Source organism: Heterodontus francisci, chromosome 26 (genome assembly GCF_036365525.1).
Source record: "Heterodontus francisci isolate sHetFra1 chromosome 26, sHetFra1.hap1, whole genome shotgun sequence".
NCBI classification, from domain to species: domain Eukaryota; kingdom Metazoa; phylum Chordata; class Chondrichthyes; order Heterodontiformes; family Heterodontidae; genus Heterodontus; species Heterodontus francisci.
In genome coordinates, this window is record NC_090396.1 from 61,696,229 (window position 1) to 61,714,153 (window position 17,925).

The 17,925-nt window shown below is 40.1% G+C and overlaps 1 protein-coding gene across 1 annotated transcript in view; it reads right to left on the reverse strand.

The window, feature by feature from the left end:
- tmem235b (transmembrane protein 235b) overlaps positions 1-17,925 on the reverse strand; it is a 110,102-nt gene that overhangs the window by 52,012 nt on the left and 40,165 nt on the right. The window contains exon 2 of the mRNA XM_068058366.1: positions 17,608-17,688. Coding sequence (XP_067914467.1) covers positions 17,608-17,688 — 81 coding nt within the window. The remainder of the gene's footprint in view (positions 1-17,607; positions 17,689-17,925) is intronic.

Consider the following 17,925-nt stretch of genomic DNA (forward strand, 5'->3'; position numbering starts at 1 on the left):
AGGATTCGCACAGAAAATACAGGGATTCACATAGAAAATACTGGAACTCAGAAAATACTGGGACTGGCACAGAAAATACTGGAATTCATATGGAAAATACTGGGACTGGCGCAGAAAATACAGGGATTCACATAGAAAATACTGGAACTCAGAAAATACTGGGACTCATACAGTAAATACTGGAACTCAGAAAATACTGGGATTCATATGGAAAATACTGGGACATACAGAAAATACTGGGACTGGCACAGAAAATACAGGGATTCATACGAAAAATACTGGGACTGGCACAGAAAATACAGGGATTCATACAGAAAATACTGGGACTCATACAGAAAATACTGGGACTGGCACAGAAAATACAGGGATTCATACGGAAAATACTGAGACTGGCACAGAAAATACAGGGATTCATACGGAAAATACTGGGACTCGCACAGAAAATACAGGGATTCACATAGAAAATACTGGAACTCAGAAAATACTGGGACTGGCACAGAAAATACTGGAATTCATATGGAAAATACTGGGACTCGCACAGAAAATACTGGGACTGGCACAGAAAATACAGGGATTCATACGGAAAATACTGGGACTCGCACAGAAAATACAGGGATTCACATAGAAAATACTGGAACTCAGAAAATACTGGGACTGGCACAGAAAATACTGGAATTCATATGGAAAATACTGGGACTCGCACAGAAAATACTGGGACTGGCACAGAAAATACAGGGATTCATACAGAAAATACTGGGACTCGCACAGAAAATACAGGGATTCACATAGAAAATACTGGAACTCAGAAAATACTGGGACTGGCACAGAAAATACTGGAATTCATATGGAAAATACTGGGACTCGCACAGAAAATACAGGGATTCACATAGAAAATACTGGAACTCAGAAAATACAGGGACTCATACAGTAAATACTGGGACTGGCACAGAAAATACAGGGATTCATATGGAAAATACTGGGACTCGCACAGAAAATACAGGGATTCACATAGAAAATACTGGAACTCAGAAAATACTGGGACTGGCACAGATAATACTGGGTTTCATACAGAAAATACTAGGATTCGCACAGAAAATACAGGGATTCACATAGAAAATACTGGAACTCAGAAAATACTGGGACTGGCGCAGAACATACTGGGATTCGCACAGAAAATACAGGGATTCACATAGAAAATACTGGAACTCAGAAAATACTGGGACTGGCACAGCAAATACTGGGATTCATACGGAAAATACTGGGACTCATACAGAAAATACTGGGATTCACATAGAAAATACAGGGATTCACATAGAAAATACTGGAACTCAGAAAATACTGGGACTGGCACAGAAAATACTGGGATTCACATAGAAAATGCTGGGACTCGCACAGAAAATACTGGGACTCGCACAGAAAATACAGGGATTCACATAGAAAATACTGGAACTCAAAATACTGGGACTGGCACAGAAAATACTGGAATTCATATGGAAAATACTGGGACTCATACAGAAAATACTGGGACTGGCACAGAAAATACAGGGATTCATACGGAAAATACTGGGACTCGCACAGAAAATACAGGGATTCACATAGAAAATACTGGAACTCAGAAAATACTGGGACTGGCACAGAAAATACTGGAATTCATATGGAAAATACTGGGACTGGCGCAGAAAATACAGGGATTCACATAGGAAATACTGGAACTCAGAAAATACTGGGACTCATACAGTAAATACTGGAACTCAGAAAATACTGGGATTCATATGGAAAATACTGGGACATACAGAAAATACTGGGACTGGCACAGAAAATACAGGGATTCATACGAAAAATACTGGGACTGGCACAGAAAATACAGGGATTCATACAGAAAATACTGGGACTCATACAGAAAATACTGGGACTGGCACAGAAAATACAGGGATTCATACGGAAAATACTGAGACTGGCACAGAAAATACAGGGATTCATACGGAAAATACTGGGACTCGCACAGAAAATACAGGGATTCACATAGAAAATACTGGAACTCAGAAAATACTGGGACTGGCACAGAAAATACTGGAATTCATATGGAAAATACTGGGACTCGCACAGAAAATACTGGGACTGGCACAGAAAATACAGGGATTCATACGAAAAATACTGGGACTCGCACAGAAAATACAGGGATTCACATAGAAAATACTGGAACTCAGAAAATACTGGGACTGGCACAGAAAATACTGGAATTCATATGGAAAATACTGGGACTCGCACAGAAAATACTGGGACTGGCACAGAAAATACAGGGATTCATACGGAAAATACTGGGACTCGCACAGAAAATACAGGGATTCACATAGAAAATACTGGAACTCAGAAAATACTGGGACTGGCACAGAAAATACTGGAATTCATATGGAAAATACTGGGACTCGCACAGAAAATACAGGGATTCACATAGAAAATACTGGAACTCAGAAAATACAGGGACTCATACAGTAAATACTGGGACTGGCACAGAAAATACAGGGATTCATACGGAAAATACTGGGACTCGCACAGAACATACTGGGATTCATACGGAAAATACTGGGACTCGCACAGAAAATACAGGGATTCACATAGAAAATACTGGAACTCAGAAAATACTGGGATTCATACGGAAAATACTGGGACTGGCACAGAAAATACAGGGATTCACATAGAAAATACTGGAACTCAGAAAGTACTGGGACTGGCACTGAACACACTGGGATTCATACGGAAAATACTGGGACTCGCACAGAAAATACTGGGACTCGCACAGAAAATACAGGGATTCACATAGAAAATACTGGAACTCAGAAAGTACTGGTACTGGCACTGAACATACTGGGATTCATACGGAAAATACTGGGACTCGCACAGAAAATACTGGGATTCACATAGAAATTACTGGGATTCACATAGAAAATACTGGGACTGGCACAGAAAATACTGGGACTGGCACAGAAAATACTGGGACTCATACAGTAAATACTGGGACTGGCACAGAACATACTGGGATTCATACGGAAAATACAGGGATTCACATAGAAAATACCGGAACTCAGAAAGTACTGGGACTGGCACTGAACATACTGGGATTCATACGGAAAATACTGGGACTCGCACAGAAAATACAGGGATTCACATAGAAAATACCGGAACTCAGAAAGTACTGGGACTGGCACTGAACATACTGGGATTCATACGGAAAATACTGGGACTCGCACAGAAAATACTGGGACTCGCACAGAAAATACAGGGATTCACATAGAAAATACTGGAACTCAGAAAATACTGGGACTGGCACAGATAATACTGGGATTCATACAGAAAATACTAGGATTCGCACAGAAAATACAGGGATTCACATAGAAAATACTGGAACTCAGAAAATACTGGGACTGGCGCAGAACATACTGGGATTCGCACAGAAAATACAGGGATTCACATAGAAAATACTGGAACTCAGAAAATACTGGGACTGGCACAGCAAATACAGGGATTCATACGGAAAATACTGGGACTCGCACAGAAAATACAGGGATTCACATAGAAAATACTGGAACTCAGAAAATACTGGGACTCATACAGTAAATACTGGAACTCAGAAAATACTGGGATTCATATGGAAAATACTGGGACATACAGAAAATACTGGGACTGGCACAGAAAATACAGGGATTCATACGAAAAATACTGGGACTGGCACAGAAAATACAGGGATTCATACAGAAAATACTGGGACTCATACAGAAAGTACTGGGACTGGCACTGAACATACTGGGATTCATACGGAAAATACTGGGACTCGCACAGAAAATACTGGGACTGGCACAGAAAATACAGGGATTCATACAGAAAATACTGGGACTCATACAGAAAGTACTGGGACTGGCACAGAAAATACAGGGATTCATACGGAAAATACTGAGACTGGCACAGAAAATACAGGGATTCACATAGAAAATACTGGAACTCAGAAAATACTGGGACTCGCACAGAAAATACAGGGATTCACATAGAAAATACTGGAACTCAGAAAATACTGGGACTGGCACAGAAAATACTGGAATTCATATGGAAAATACTGGGACTGGCGCAGAAAATACAGGGATTCACATAGAAAATACTGGAACTCAGAAAATACAGGGACTCATACAGTAAATACTGGGACTGGCACAGAAAATACAGGGATTCATACGGAAAATACTGGGACTCGCACAGAAAATACAGGGATTCATCTAGAAAATACTGGAACTCAGAAAATACTGGGACTCATACAGTAAATACTGGAACTCAGAAAATACTGGGATTCATATGGAAAATACTGGGACATACAGAAAATACTGGGACTGGCACAGAAAATACAGGGATTCATACGAAAAATACTGGGACTCGCACAGAAAATACAGGGATTCATACAGAAAATACTGGGACTCATACAGAAAATACTGGGACTGGCACAGAAAATACAGGGATTCATACGGAAAATACTGAGACTGGCACAGAAAATACAGGGATTCATACGGAAAATACTGGGACTCGCACAGAAAATACAGGGATTCACATAGAAAATACTGGAACTCAGAAAATACTGGGACTGGCACAGAAAATACTGGAATTCATATGGAAAATACTGGGACTCGCACAGAAAATACTGGGACTGGCACAGAAAATACAGGGATTCATACGGAAAATACTGGGACTCGCACAGAAAATACAGGGATTCACATAGAAAATACTGGAACTCAGAAAATACTGGGACTGGCACAGAAAATACTGGAATTCATATGGAAAATACTGGGACTCGCACAGAAAATACAGGGATTCACATAGAAAATACTGGAACTCAGAAAATACAGGGACTCATACAGTAAATACTGGGACTGGCACAGAAAATACAGGGATTCATATGGAAAATACTGGGACTCGCACAGAAAATACAGGGATTCACATAGAAAATACTGGAACTCAGAAAATACTGGGACTGGCGCAGAACATACTGGGATTCGCACAGAAAATACAGGGATTCACATAGAAAATACTGGAACTCAGAAAATACTGGGACTGGCACAGCAAATACTGGGATTCATACGGAAAATACTGGGACTCATACAGAAAATACTGGGATTCACATAGAAAATACAGGGATTCACATAGAAAATACTGGAACTCAGAAAATACTGGGACTGGCACAGAAAATACTGGGATTCACATAGAAAATGCTGGGACTCGCACAGAAAATACTGGGACTCGCACAGAAAATACAGGGATTCACATAGAAAATACTGGAACTCAAAATACTGGGACTGGCACAGAAAATACTGGAACTCAAAATACTGGGACTGGCACAGCAAATACTGGGATTCATACAGAAAATACTGGGACTCATACAGAAAATACTGGGATTCACATAGAAAATACAGGGATTCACATAGAAAATACTGGAACTCAGAAAATACTGGGACTGGCACAGAAAATACTGGGATTCACATAGAAAATGCTGGGACTCGCACAGAAAATACTGGTACTCGCACAGAAAATACAGGGATTCACATAGAAAATACTGGAACTCAGAAAATACTGGGACTGGCACAGAAAATACTGGAATTCATATGGAAAATACTGGGACTCATACAGAAAATACTGGGACTGGCACAGAAAATACAGGGATTCATACGGAAAATACTGGGACTCGCACAGAAAATACAGGGATTCACATAGAAAATACTGGAACTCAGAAAATACTGGGACTGGCACAGAAAATACTGGAATTCATATGGAAAATACTGGGACTGGCGCAGAAAATACAGGGATTCACATAGAAAATACTGGAACTCAGAAAATACTGGGACTCATACAGTAAATACTGGAACTCAGAAAATACTGGGATTCATATGGAAAATACTGGGACATACAGAAAATACTGGGACTGGCACAGAAAATACAGGGATTCATACGAAAAATACTGGGACTGGCACAGAAAATACAGGGATTCATACAGAAAATACAGGGACTCATACAGAAAATACTGGGAGTGGCACAGAAAATACAGGGATTCATACGGAAAATACTGAGACTGGCACAGAAAATACAGGGATTCATATGGAAAATACTGGGACTCGCACAGAAAATACAGGGATTCACATAGAAAATACTGGAACTCAGAAAATACTGGGACTGGCACAGAAAATACTGGAATTCATATGGAAAATACTGGGACTCGCACAGAAAATACTGGGACTGGCACAGAAAATACAGGGATTCATACGGAAAATACTGGGACTCGCACAGAAAATACAGGGATTCACATAGAAAATACTGGAACTCAGAAAATACTGGGACTGGCACAGAAAATACTGGAATTCATATGGAAAATACTGGGACTCGCACAGAAAATACTGGGACTGGCACAGAAAATACAGGGATTCATACGGAAAATACTGGGACTCGCACAGAAAATACAGGGATTCACATAGAAAATACTGGAACTCAGAAAATACTGGGACTGGCACAGAAAATACTGGAATTCATATGGAAAATACTGGGACTCGCACAGAAAATACAGGGATTCACATAGAAAATACTGGAACTCAGAAAATACAGGGACTCATACAGTAAATACTGGGACTGGCACAGAAAATACAGGGATTCATATGGAAAATACTGGGACTCGCACAGAAAATACAGGGATTCACATAGAAAATACTGGAACTCAGAAAATACTGGGACTGGCACAGATAATACTGGGTTTCATACAGAAAATACTAGGATTCGCACAGAAAATACAGGGATTCACATAGAAAATACTGGCACTCAGAAAATACTGGGACTGGCGCAGAACATACTGGGATTCGCACAGAAAATACAGGGATTCACATAGAAAATACTGGAACTCAGAAAATACTGGGACTGGCACAGCAAATACTGGGATTCATACGGAAAATACTGGGACTCATACAGAAAATACTGGGATTCACATAGAAAATACAGGGATTCACATAGAAAATACTGGAACTCAGAAAATACTGGGACTGGCACAGAAAATACTGGGATTCACATAGAAAATGCTGGGACTCGCACAGAAAATACTGGGACTCGCACAGAAAATACAGGGATTCACATAGAAAATACTGGAACTCAAAATACTGGGACTGGCACAGAAAATACTGGAATTCATATGGAAAATACTGGGACTCATACAGAAAATACTGGGACTGGCACAGAAAATACAGGGATTCATACGGAAAATACTGGGACTCGCACAGAAAATACAGGGATTCACATAGAAAATACTGGAACTCAGAAAATACTGGGACTGGCACAGAAAATACTGGAATTCATATGGAAAATACTGGGACTGGCGCAGAAAATACAGGGATTCACATAGAAAATACTGGAACTCAGAAAATACTGGGACTCATACAGTAAATACTGGAACTCAGAAAATACTGGGATTCATATGGAAAATACTGGGACATACAGAAAATACTGGGACTGGCACAGAAAATACAAGGATTCATACGAAAAATACTGGGACTGGCACAGAAAATACAGGGATTCATACAGAAAATACTGGGACTCATACAGAAAATACTGGGACTGGCACAGAAAATACAGGGATTCATACGGAAAATACTGAGACTGGCACAGAAAATACAGGGATTCATACGGAAAATACTGGGACTCGCACAGAAAATACAGGGATTCACATAGAAAATACTGGAACTCAGAAAATACTGGGACTGGCACAGAAAATACTGGAATTCATATGGAAAATACTGGGACTCGCACAGAAAATACTGGGACTGGCACAGAAAATACAGGGATTCATACGGAAAATACTGGGACTCGCACAGAAAATACAGGGATTCACATAGAAAATACTGGAACTCAGAAAATACTGGGACTGGCACAGAAAATACTGGAATTCATATGGAAAATACTGGGACTCGCACAGAAAATACTGGGACTGGCACAGAAAATACAGGGATTCATACGGAAAATACTGGGACTCGCACAGAAAATACAGGGATTCACATAGAAAATACTGGAACTCAGAAAATACTGGGACTGGCACAGAAAATACTGGAATTCATATGGAAAATACTGGGACTCGCACAGAAAATACAGGGATTCACATAGAAAATACTGGAACTCAGAAAATACAGGGACTCATACAGTAAATACTGGGACTGGCACAGAAAATACAGGGATTCATACGGAAAATACTGGGACTCGCACAGAACATACTGGGATTCATACGGAAAATACTGGGACTCGCACAGAAAATACAGGGATTCACATAGAAAATACTGGAACTCAGAAAATACTGGGATTCATACGGAAAATACTGGGACTGGCACAGAAAATACAGGGATTCACATAGAAAATACTGGAACTCAGAAAGTACTGGGACTGGCACTGAACATACTGGGATTCATACGGAAAATACTGGGACTCGCACAGAAAATACTGGGACTCGCACAGAAAATACAGGGATTCACATAGAAAATACTGGAACTCAGAAAGTACTGGTACTGGCACTGAACATACTGGGATTCATACGGAAAATACTGGGACTCGCACAGAAAATACTGGGATTCACATAGAAATTACTGGGATTCACATAGAAAATACTGGGACTGGCACAGAAAATACTGGGACTCATACAGTAAATACTGGGACTGGCACAGAACATACTGGGATTCATACGGAAAATACTGGGACTGGCACAGAAAATACAGGGATTCACATAGAAAATACTGGAACTCAGAAAATACTGGGACTCATACAGTAAATACTGGGACTGGCACAGAACATACTGGGATTCATACGGAAAATACTGGGACTCGCACAGAAAATACAGGGATTCACATAGAAAATACCGGAACTCAGAAAGTACTGGGACTGGCACTGAACATACTGGGATTCATACGGAAAATACTGGGACTCGCACAGAAAATACAGGGATTCACATAGAAAATACCGGAACTCAGAAAGTACTGGGACTGGCACTGAACATACTGGGATTCATACGGAAAATACTGGGACTCGCACAGAAAATACTGGGACTCGCACAGAAAATACAGGGATTCACATAGAAAATACTGGAACTCAGAAAATACTGGGACTGGCACAGATAATACTGGGATTCATACAGAAAATACTAGGATTCGCACAGAAAATACAGGGATTCACATAGAAAATACTGGAACTCAGAAAATACTGGGACTGGCGCAGAACATACTGGGATTCGCACAGAAAATACAGGGATTCACATAGAAAATACTGGAACTCAGAAAATACTGGGACTGGCACAGCAAATACAGGGATTCATACGGAAAATACTGGGACTCGCACAGAAAATACAGGGATTCACATAGAAAATACTGGAACTCAGAAAATACTGGGACTCATACAGTAAATACTGGAACTCAGAAAATACTGGGATTCATATGGAAAATACTGGGACATACAGAAAATACTGGGACTGGCACAGAAAATACAGGGATTCATACGAAAAATACTGGGACTGGCACAGAAAATACAGGGATTCATACAGAAAATACTGGGACTCATACAGAAAGTACTGGGACTGGCACAGAAAATACAGGGATTCATACGAAAAATACTGGGACTGGCACAGAAAATACAGGGATTCATACAGAAAATACTGGGACTCATACAGAAAGTACTGGGACTGGCACAGAAAATACAGGGATTCATACGGAAAATACTGGGACTCGCACAGAAAATACTGGGACTGGCACAGAAAATACAGGGATTCATACGAAAAATACTGGGACTGGCACAGAAAATACAGGGATTCATACAGAAAATACTGGGACTCATACAGAAAGTACTGGGACTGGCACAGAAAATACAGGGATTCATACGGAAAATACTGGGACATACAGAAAATACTGGGACTGGCACAGAAAATACAGGGATTCATACGAAAAATACTGGGACTGGCACAGAAAATACAGGGATTCATACAGAAAATACTGGGACTCATACAGAAAGTACTGGGACTGGCACAGAAAATACAGGGATTCATACGGAAAATACTGAGACTGGCACAGAAAATACAGGGATTCACATAGAAAATACTGGAACTCAGAAAATACTGGGACTCGCACAGAAAATACAGGGATTCACATAGAAAATACTGGAACTCAGAAAATACTGGGACTGGCACAGAAAATACTGGAATTCATATGGAAAATACTGGGACTGGCGCAGAAAATACAGGGATTCACATAGAAAATACTGGAACTCAGAAAATACAGGGACTCATACAGTAAATACTGGGACTGGCACAGAAAATACAGGGATTCATACGGAAAATACTGGGACTCGCACAGAAAATACAGGGATTCACATAGAAAATACTGGAACTCAGAAAATACTGGGACTCATACAGTAAATACTGGAACTCAGAAAATACTGGGATTCATATGGAAAATACTGGGACATACAGAAAATACTGGGACTGGCACAGAAAATACAGGGATTCATACGAAAAATACTGGGACTCGCACAGAAAATACAGGGATTCATACAGAAAATACTGGGACTCATACAGAAAATACTGGGACTGGCACAGAAAATACAGGGATTCATACGGAAAATACTGAGACTGGCACAGAAAATACAGGGATTCATACGGAAAATACTGGGACTCGCACAGAAAATACAGGGATTCACATAGAAAATACTGGAACTCAGAAAATACTGGGACTGGCACAGAAAATACTGGAATTCATATGGAAAATACTGGGACTCGCACAGAAAATACTGGGACTGGCACAGAAAATACAGGGATTCATACGGAAAATACTGGGACTCGCACAGAAAATACAGGGATTCACATAGAAAATACTGGAACTCAGAAAATACTGGGACTGGCACAGAAAATACTGGAATTCATATGGAAAATACTGGGACTCGCACAGAAAATACAGGGATTCACATAGAAAATACTGGAACTCAGAAAATACAGGGACTCATACAGTAAATACTGGGACTGGCACAGAAAATACAGGGATTCATACGGAAAATACTGGGACTCGCACAGAAAATACAGGGATTCACATAGAAAATACTGGAACTCAGAAAATACTGGGACTCATACAGTAAATACTGGGACTGGCACAGAACATACTGGGATTCATACGGAAAATACTGGGACTCGCACAGAAAATACAGGGATTCACATAGAAAATACTGGAACTCAGAAAATACTGGGATTCATACGGAAAATACTGGGACTGGCACAGAAAATACAGGGATTCACATAGAAAATACTGGGACTGGCGCAGAAAATACAGGGATTCACATAGAAAATACTGAAACTCAGAAAATACTGGGATTCATATGGAAAATACTGGGACATACAGAAAATACTGGGACTGGCACAGAAAATACAGGGATTCATACGAAAAATACTGGGACTGGCACAGAAAATACAGGGATTCATACAGAAAATACTGGGACTCATACAGAAAATACTGGGACTGGCACAGAAAATACAGGGATTCATACGGAAAATACTGAGACTGGCACAGAAAATACAGGGATTCATACGGAAAATACTGGGACTCGCACAGAAAATACAGGGATTCACATAGAAAATACTGGAACTCAGAAAATACTGAGACTCAAACAGTAAATACTGGGACTGGCACAGAACATACTGGGATTCATATGGAAAATACTGGGACTCATACAGAAAATACTGGGACTGGCACAGAAAATACAGGGATTCATACAGAAAATACTGAGACAGGCACAGAAAATACAGGGATTCATACGGAAAATACTGGGACTCGCACAGAAAATACAGGGATTCACATAGAAAATACTGGAACTCAGAAAATACTGGGACTGGCACAGATAATACTGGGACTGGCACAGAAAATACAGGGATTCACATAGAAAATACTGGGCCTGGCGCAGAAAATACAGGGATCCACATAGAAAATACTGGAACTCAGAAAATACTGGGATTCATATGGAAAATACTGGGACATACAGAAAATACTGGGACTGGCACAGAAAATACAGGGATTCATACGATAAATACTGGGACTGGCACAGAAAATACAGGGATTCATACGGAAAATACTGAGACTGGCACAGAAAATACAGGGATTCACATAGAAAATACTGGAACTCAGAAAATACTGGGACTGGCACAGAAAATACAGGGATTCACATAGAACATACTGGGACTGGCACAGAAAATACTGGGATTCATACGGAAAATACTGGGATTCACATAGAAAATACAGGGATTCACATAGAAAATACTGGAACTCAGAAAATACTGGGACTGGCACAGAAAATACAGGGATTCACATAGAAAATACTGGGACTGGCACAGAAAATACAGGGATTCACATAGAAAATACTGGAACTCAGAAAATACTGGGACTGGCACAGAAAATACAGGGATTCACATAGAACATACTGGGACTGGCACAGAAAATACTGGGATTCATATGGAAAATACTGGGACTCGCACAGAAAATACAGGGATTCACATAGAAAATACTGGAACTCAGAAAATACTGGGACTGGCACAGAAAATACTGGGATTCGCACAGAAAATACTGGGACTCGCACAGAAAATACTGGGACTCGCACAGAAAATACTGGGATTCACATAGAAAATACTGGAACTCAGAAAATACTGGGACTGGCACAGCAAATACTGGGATTCGCACAGAAAATACTGGGACTCGCACAGAAAATACTGGGACTCGCACAGAAAATACTGGGATTCACACAGAAAATACTGGGATTCATATGGAAAATACTGGGACTTGCACAGAAAATACTGGGATTCACACAGAAAATACTGGGATTCATATGGAAAATACTGGGACTGGCACAGAAAATACAGGGATTCACATAGAAAATACTGGAACTCAGAAAATACTGGGACTGGCACAGAAAATACTGGGATTCGCACAGAAAATACAGGGATTCACATAGAAAATACTGGAACTCAGAAAATACTGGGAATGTCACAGAAAATACTGGGATTCACATAGAAAATACTGGAACTCAGAAAATACTGGGACTGGCACAGATAATACTGGGATTCATACAGAAAATACAGGGATTCACATAGAAAATACTGGAACTCAGAAAATACTGAGACTCAAACAGTAAATACTGGGACTGGCACAGAACATACTGGGATTCATATGGAAAATACTGGGACTCATACAGAAAATACTGGGACTGGCACAGAAAATACAGGGATTCATACAGAAAATACTGAGACAGGCACAGAAAATACAGGGATTCATACGGAAAATACTGGGACTCGCACAGAAAATACAGGGATTCACATAGAAAATACTGGAACTCAGAAAATACTGGGACTGGCACAGATAATACTGGGACTGGCACAGAAAATACAGGGATTCACATAGAAAATACTGGGCCTGGCGCAGAAAATACAGGGATCCACATAGAAAATACTGGAACTCAGAAAATACTGGGATTCATATGGAAAATACTGGGACATACAGAAAATACTGGGACTGGCACAGAAAATACAGGGATTCATACGATAAATACTGGGACTGGCACAGAAAATACAGGGATTCATACGGAAAATACTGAGACTGGCACAGAAAATACAGGGATTCACATAGAAAATACTGGAACTCAGAAAATACTGGGACTGGCACAGAAAATACAGGGATTCACATAGAACATACTGGGACTGGCACAGAAAATACTGGGATTCATACGGAAAATACTGGGATTCACATAGAAAATACAGGGATTCACATAGAAAATACTGGAACTCAGAAAATACTGGGACTGGCACAGAAAATACAGGGATTCACATAGAAAATACTGGGACTGGCACAGAAAATACAGGGATTCACATAGAAAATACTGGAACTCAGAAAATACTGGGACTGGCACAGAAAATACAGGGATTCACATAGAACATACTGGGACTGGCACAGAAAATACTGGGATTCATATGGAAAATACTGGGACTCGCACAGAAAATACAGGGATTCACATAGAAAATACTGGAACTCAGAAAATACTGGGACTGGCACAGAAAATACTGGGATTCGCACAGAAAATACTGGGACTCGCACAGAAAATACTGGGACTCGCACAGAAAATACTGGGATTCACATAGAAAATACTGGAACTCAGAAAATACTGGGACTGGCACAGCAAATACTGGGATTCGCACAGAAAATACTGGGACTCGCACAGAAAATACTGGGACTCGCACAGAAAATACTGGGATTCACACAGAAAATACTGGGATTCATATGGAAAATACTGGGACTTGCACAGAAAATACTGGGATTCACACAGAAAATACTGGGATTCATATGGAAAATACTGGGACTGGCACAGAAAATACAGGGATTCACATAGAAAATACTGGAACTCAGAAAATACTGGGACTGGCACAGAAAATACTGGGATTCGCACAGAAAATACAGGGATTCACATAGAAAATACTGGAACTCAGAAAATACTGGGAATGTCACAGAAAATACTGGGATTCACATAGAAAATACTGGAACTCAGAAAATACTGGGACTGGCACAGATAATACTGGGATTCATACAGAAAATACAGGGATTCACATAGAAAATACTGGAACTCAGAAAATACTGGGACTGGCACAGCAAATACTGGGATTCACACAGAAAATACTGGGATTCATATGGAAAATACTGGGACTTGCACAGAAAATACAGGGATTCACATAGAAAATACTGGAACTCAGAAAATACTGGGACTGGCACAGAAAATACTGGGATTCGCACAGAAAATACTGGGACTCGCACAGAAAATATTGGGACTCGCACAGAAAATACTGGTATTCACATAGAAAATACTGGAACTCAGAAAATACTGGGACTGGCACAGCAAATACTGGGATTCACACAGAAAATACTCGGATTCATATGGAAAATACTGGGACTTGCACAGAAAATACTGGGATTCACACAGAAAATACTGGGATTCATATGGAAAATACTGGGACTGGCACAGAAAATACAGGGATTCACATAGAAAATACTGGAACTCAGAAAATACTGGGACTGGCACAGAAAATACTGGGATTCGCACAGAAAATACAGGGATTCACATAGAAAATACTGGAACTCAGAAAATACTGGGACTGGCACAGAAAATACTGGGATTCACATAGAAAATACTGGAACTCAGAAAATACTGGGACTGGCACAGATAATACTGGGATTCATACAGAAAATACAGGGATTCACATAGAAAATACTGGAACTCAGAAAATACTGGGACTGGCACAGAAAATACTGGGATTCGCACAGAAAATACAGGGATTCACATAGAAAATACTGGAACTCAGAAAATACTGGGACTTGCACAGAAAATACTGGGACTCGCACAGAAATTACTGGGATTCATACGGAAAATACTGGGACTGGCACAGGAAATACTGGGACTCGCACAGAAATTACTGGGATTCATACGGAAAGTACTGGGACTCGCACAGAAAATACAGGGATTCACATAGAAAATACTGGAACCTAGAAAATACTGGGACTGGCACAGAAAATACAGGGATTCATACGGAAAATACTGGGATTCGCATAGAAAATACTGGAACTCAGATAAAACTGGGACTGGCACAGAAAATACTGGGACTGGCACAGAAAATACAGGGATTCACATAGAAAATACTGGAACTCAGAAAATACTGGGACTGGCACAGAAATTACTGGGATTCACATAGAAAATACTGGGACTTGCACAGAAAATACTGGGATTCACATAGAAAATACTGGAACTCAGAAAATACTGGGACTGGCACAGAAAATACTGGGATTCACACAGAAATTACTGGAACACAGAAAATACTGGGACTGGCACAGAAAATACTGGAACAAAAACAAGAAACGCTGGAATCACTCAGCAGGTCTGACAGCATCTGTGGAAAGAGAAACAGAGTTAACGTTTCGGGTCAGTGACCCTTCTTCGGAACTGACCCGAAACGTTAACTCTGCTTCTCTTTCCACAGATGCTGCCAGACCTGCTGAGTGATTCCAGCGTTTCTTGTTTTTGTTTCAGATTTCCAGCATCCGCAGTATTTTGCTTTTATTTTACAGAAAATACTGGGAAGGGCACAGAAAATACTGGGATTCACACAGAAATTACTGGAACTCAGAAAATACTGCAACTGGCACAGAAAATACAGGGACTCGCACAGAAAATACAGGGATTCATACGGAAAATACTGGGACTCGCACAGAAAATACAGGGATTCACATAGAAAATACTGGAACTCAGAAAATACTGGGACTGGCACAGAAAATACTGGGACTGGCACAGAAAACACAGGGATTCACATAGAAAATACTGGGACTGGCACAGAAAATACAGGGATTCGCGTGGAAAATACTGGGACTGGCACAGAACATACTGGGATTCATACAGAAAATACAGGGATTCGCATAGAAAATACTGGAACTCAGAAAATACTGGGACTCGCACAGAAATTACTGGGATTCCTACGGAAAATACTGGGACTCGCACAAAAAATACAGGGATTCACACAGAAAATACAGGGATTCATACGGAAAATACTGGGACTCGCACAAAAAATACAGGGATTCACATAGAAAATACTGGAACTCAGAAAATACTGGGACTGGCACAGAAAATACTGGGACTCGCACAGAAATTACTGGGATTCATACGGAAAATACTGGGACTGGCACAGAAAATACTGGGACTCGCACAGAAAGTACTGGGATTCATACGGAAAATATTGGAACTCGCACTGAAAATACAGGGATTCACATAGAAAATACTGGAACTCAGAAAATACTGGGACTGGCACAGAAAATACAGGGATTCATACGGAAAATACTGGGATTCACATAGAAAATACTGGAACTCAGATAAAACTGGGACTGGCACAGAAAATACTGGGACTCGCACAGAAAATACAGGGACTCGCACAGAAAATACAGGGATTCACATAGAAAATACTGGAACTCAGAAAATACTGGGACTGGCACAGAAAATACTGGGATTCATATGGAAAATACTGGATTCATACAGAAAATACTGGGACTCGCACAGAAAATACTGGGATTCATACAGAAAATACTGGGATTCATATAGAAAATACTGGAACTCGCACAGAAAATACTGGGATTCATACGGAAATTACTGGGATTCACATAGAAAATACTGGGACTCAGAAAATACTGGGACTGGCACAGCAAATACTGGGATTCGTTTTGAAAATACTGGGATTCATACAGAAAATACTAGGACTCGCACAGAAAATACTGGGAATCATAGAAAATACTGGGATTCATACGGAAAATACTGGGACTCGCACAGAAAAAACTGGGATTCATATAGAAAATACTGTGATTCACACGGAAAATACTGGGACGCGCACAGAAAATACTGGGACTCACAGAAAATACTGGGATTCATATAGAAAATACTGGGATTCAAACACAAATTACTGGACTTCATATAGAAAATACAGGGACTCACACAGAAATTACTGCAACTTACACAGTAAGTGACGCTGTGATTCAGGTACATTCTGACTCTCTTCCCCAAACGGGTCTATTAAAGCAATGCAAGCATTTTTACCTGAAAATAAAAAGAATGAGACAGAATATTTTACAGATAAGATCCTAAATATTTAAATATTTGTAATAAAGAATAGTGAATGTAACACACCTTCCTGTCAGTTTAATATACTTAAATAATTTCATGCACCTGTTTAAACTTGCATTTTTACAAAATTTAAGCTGTAAAATTAGAGGACTGATCATATAAAGGGGATGATTTACAGGCATCCTGATATAATACAACTAATTCTTATGA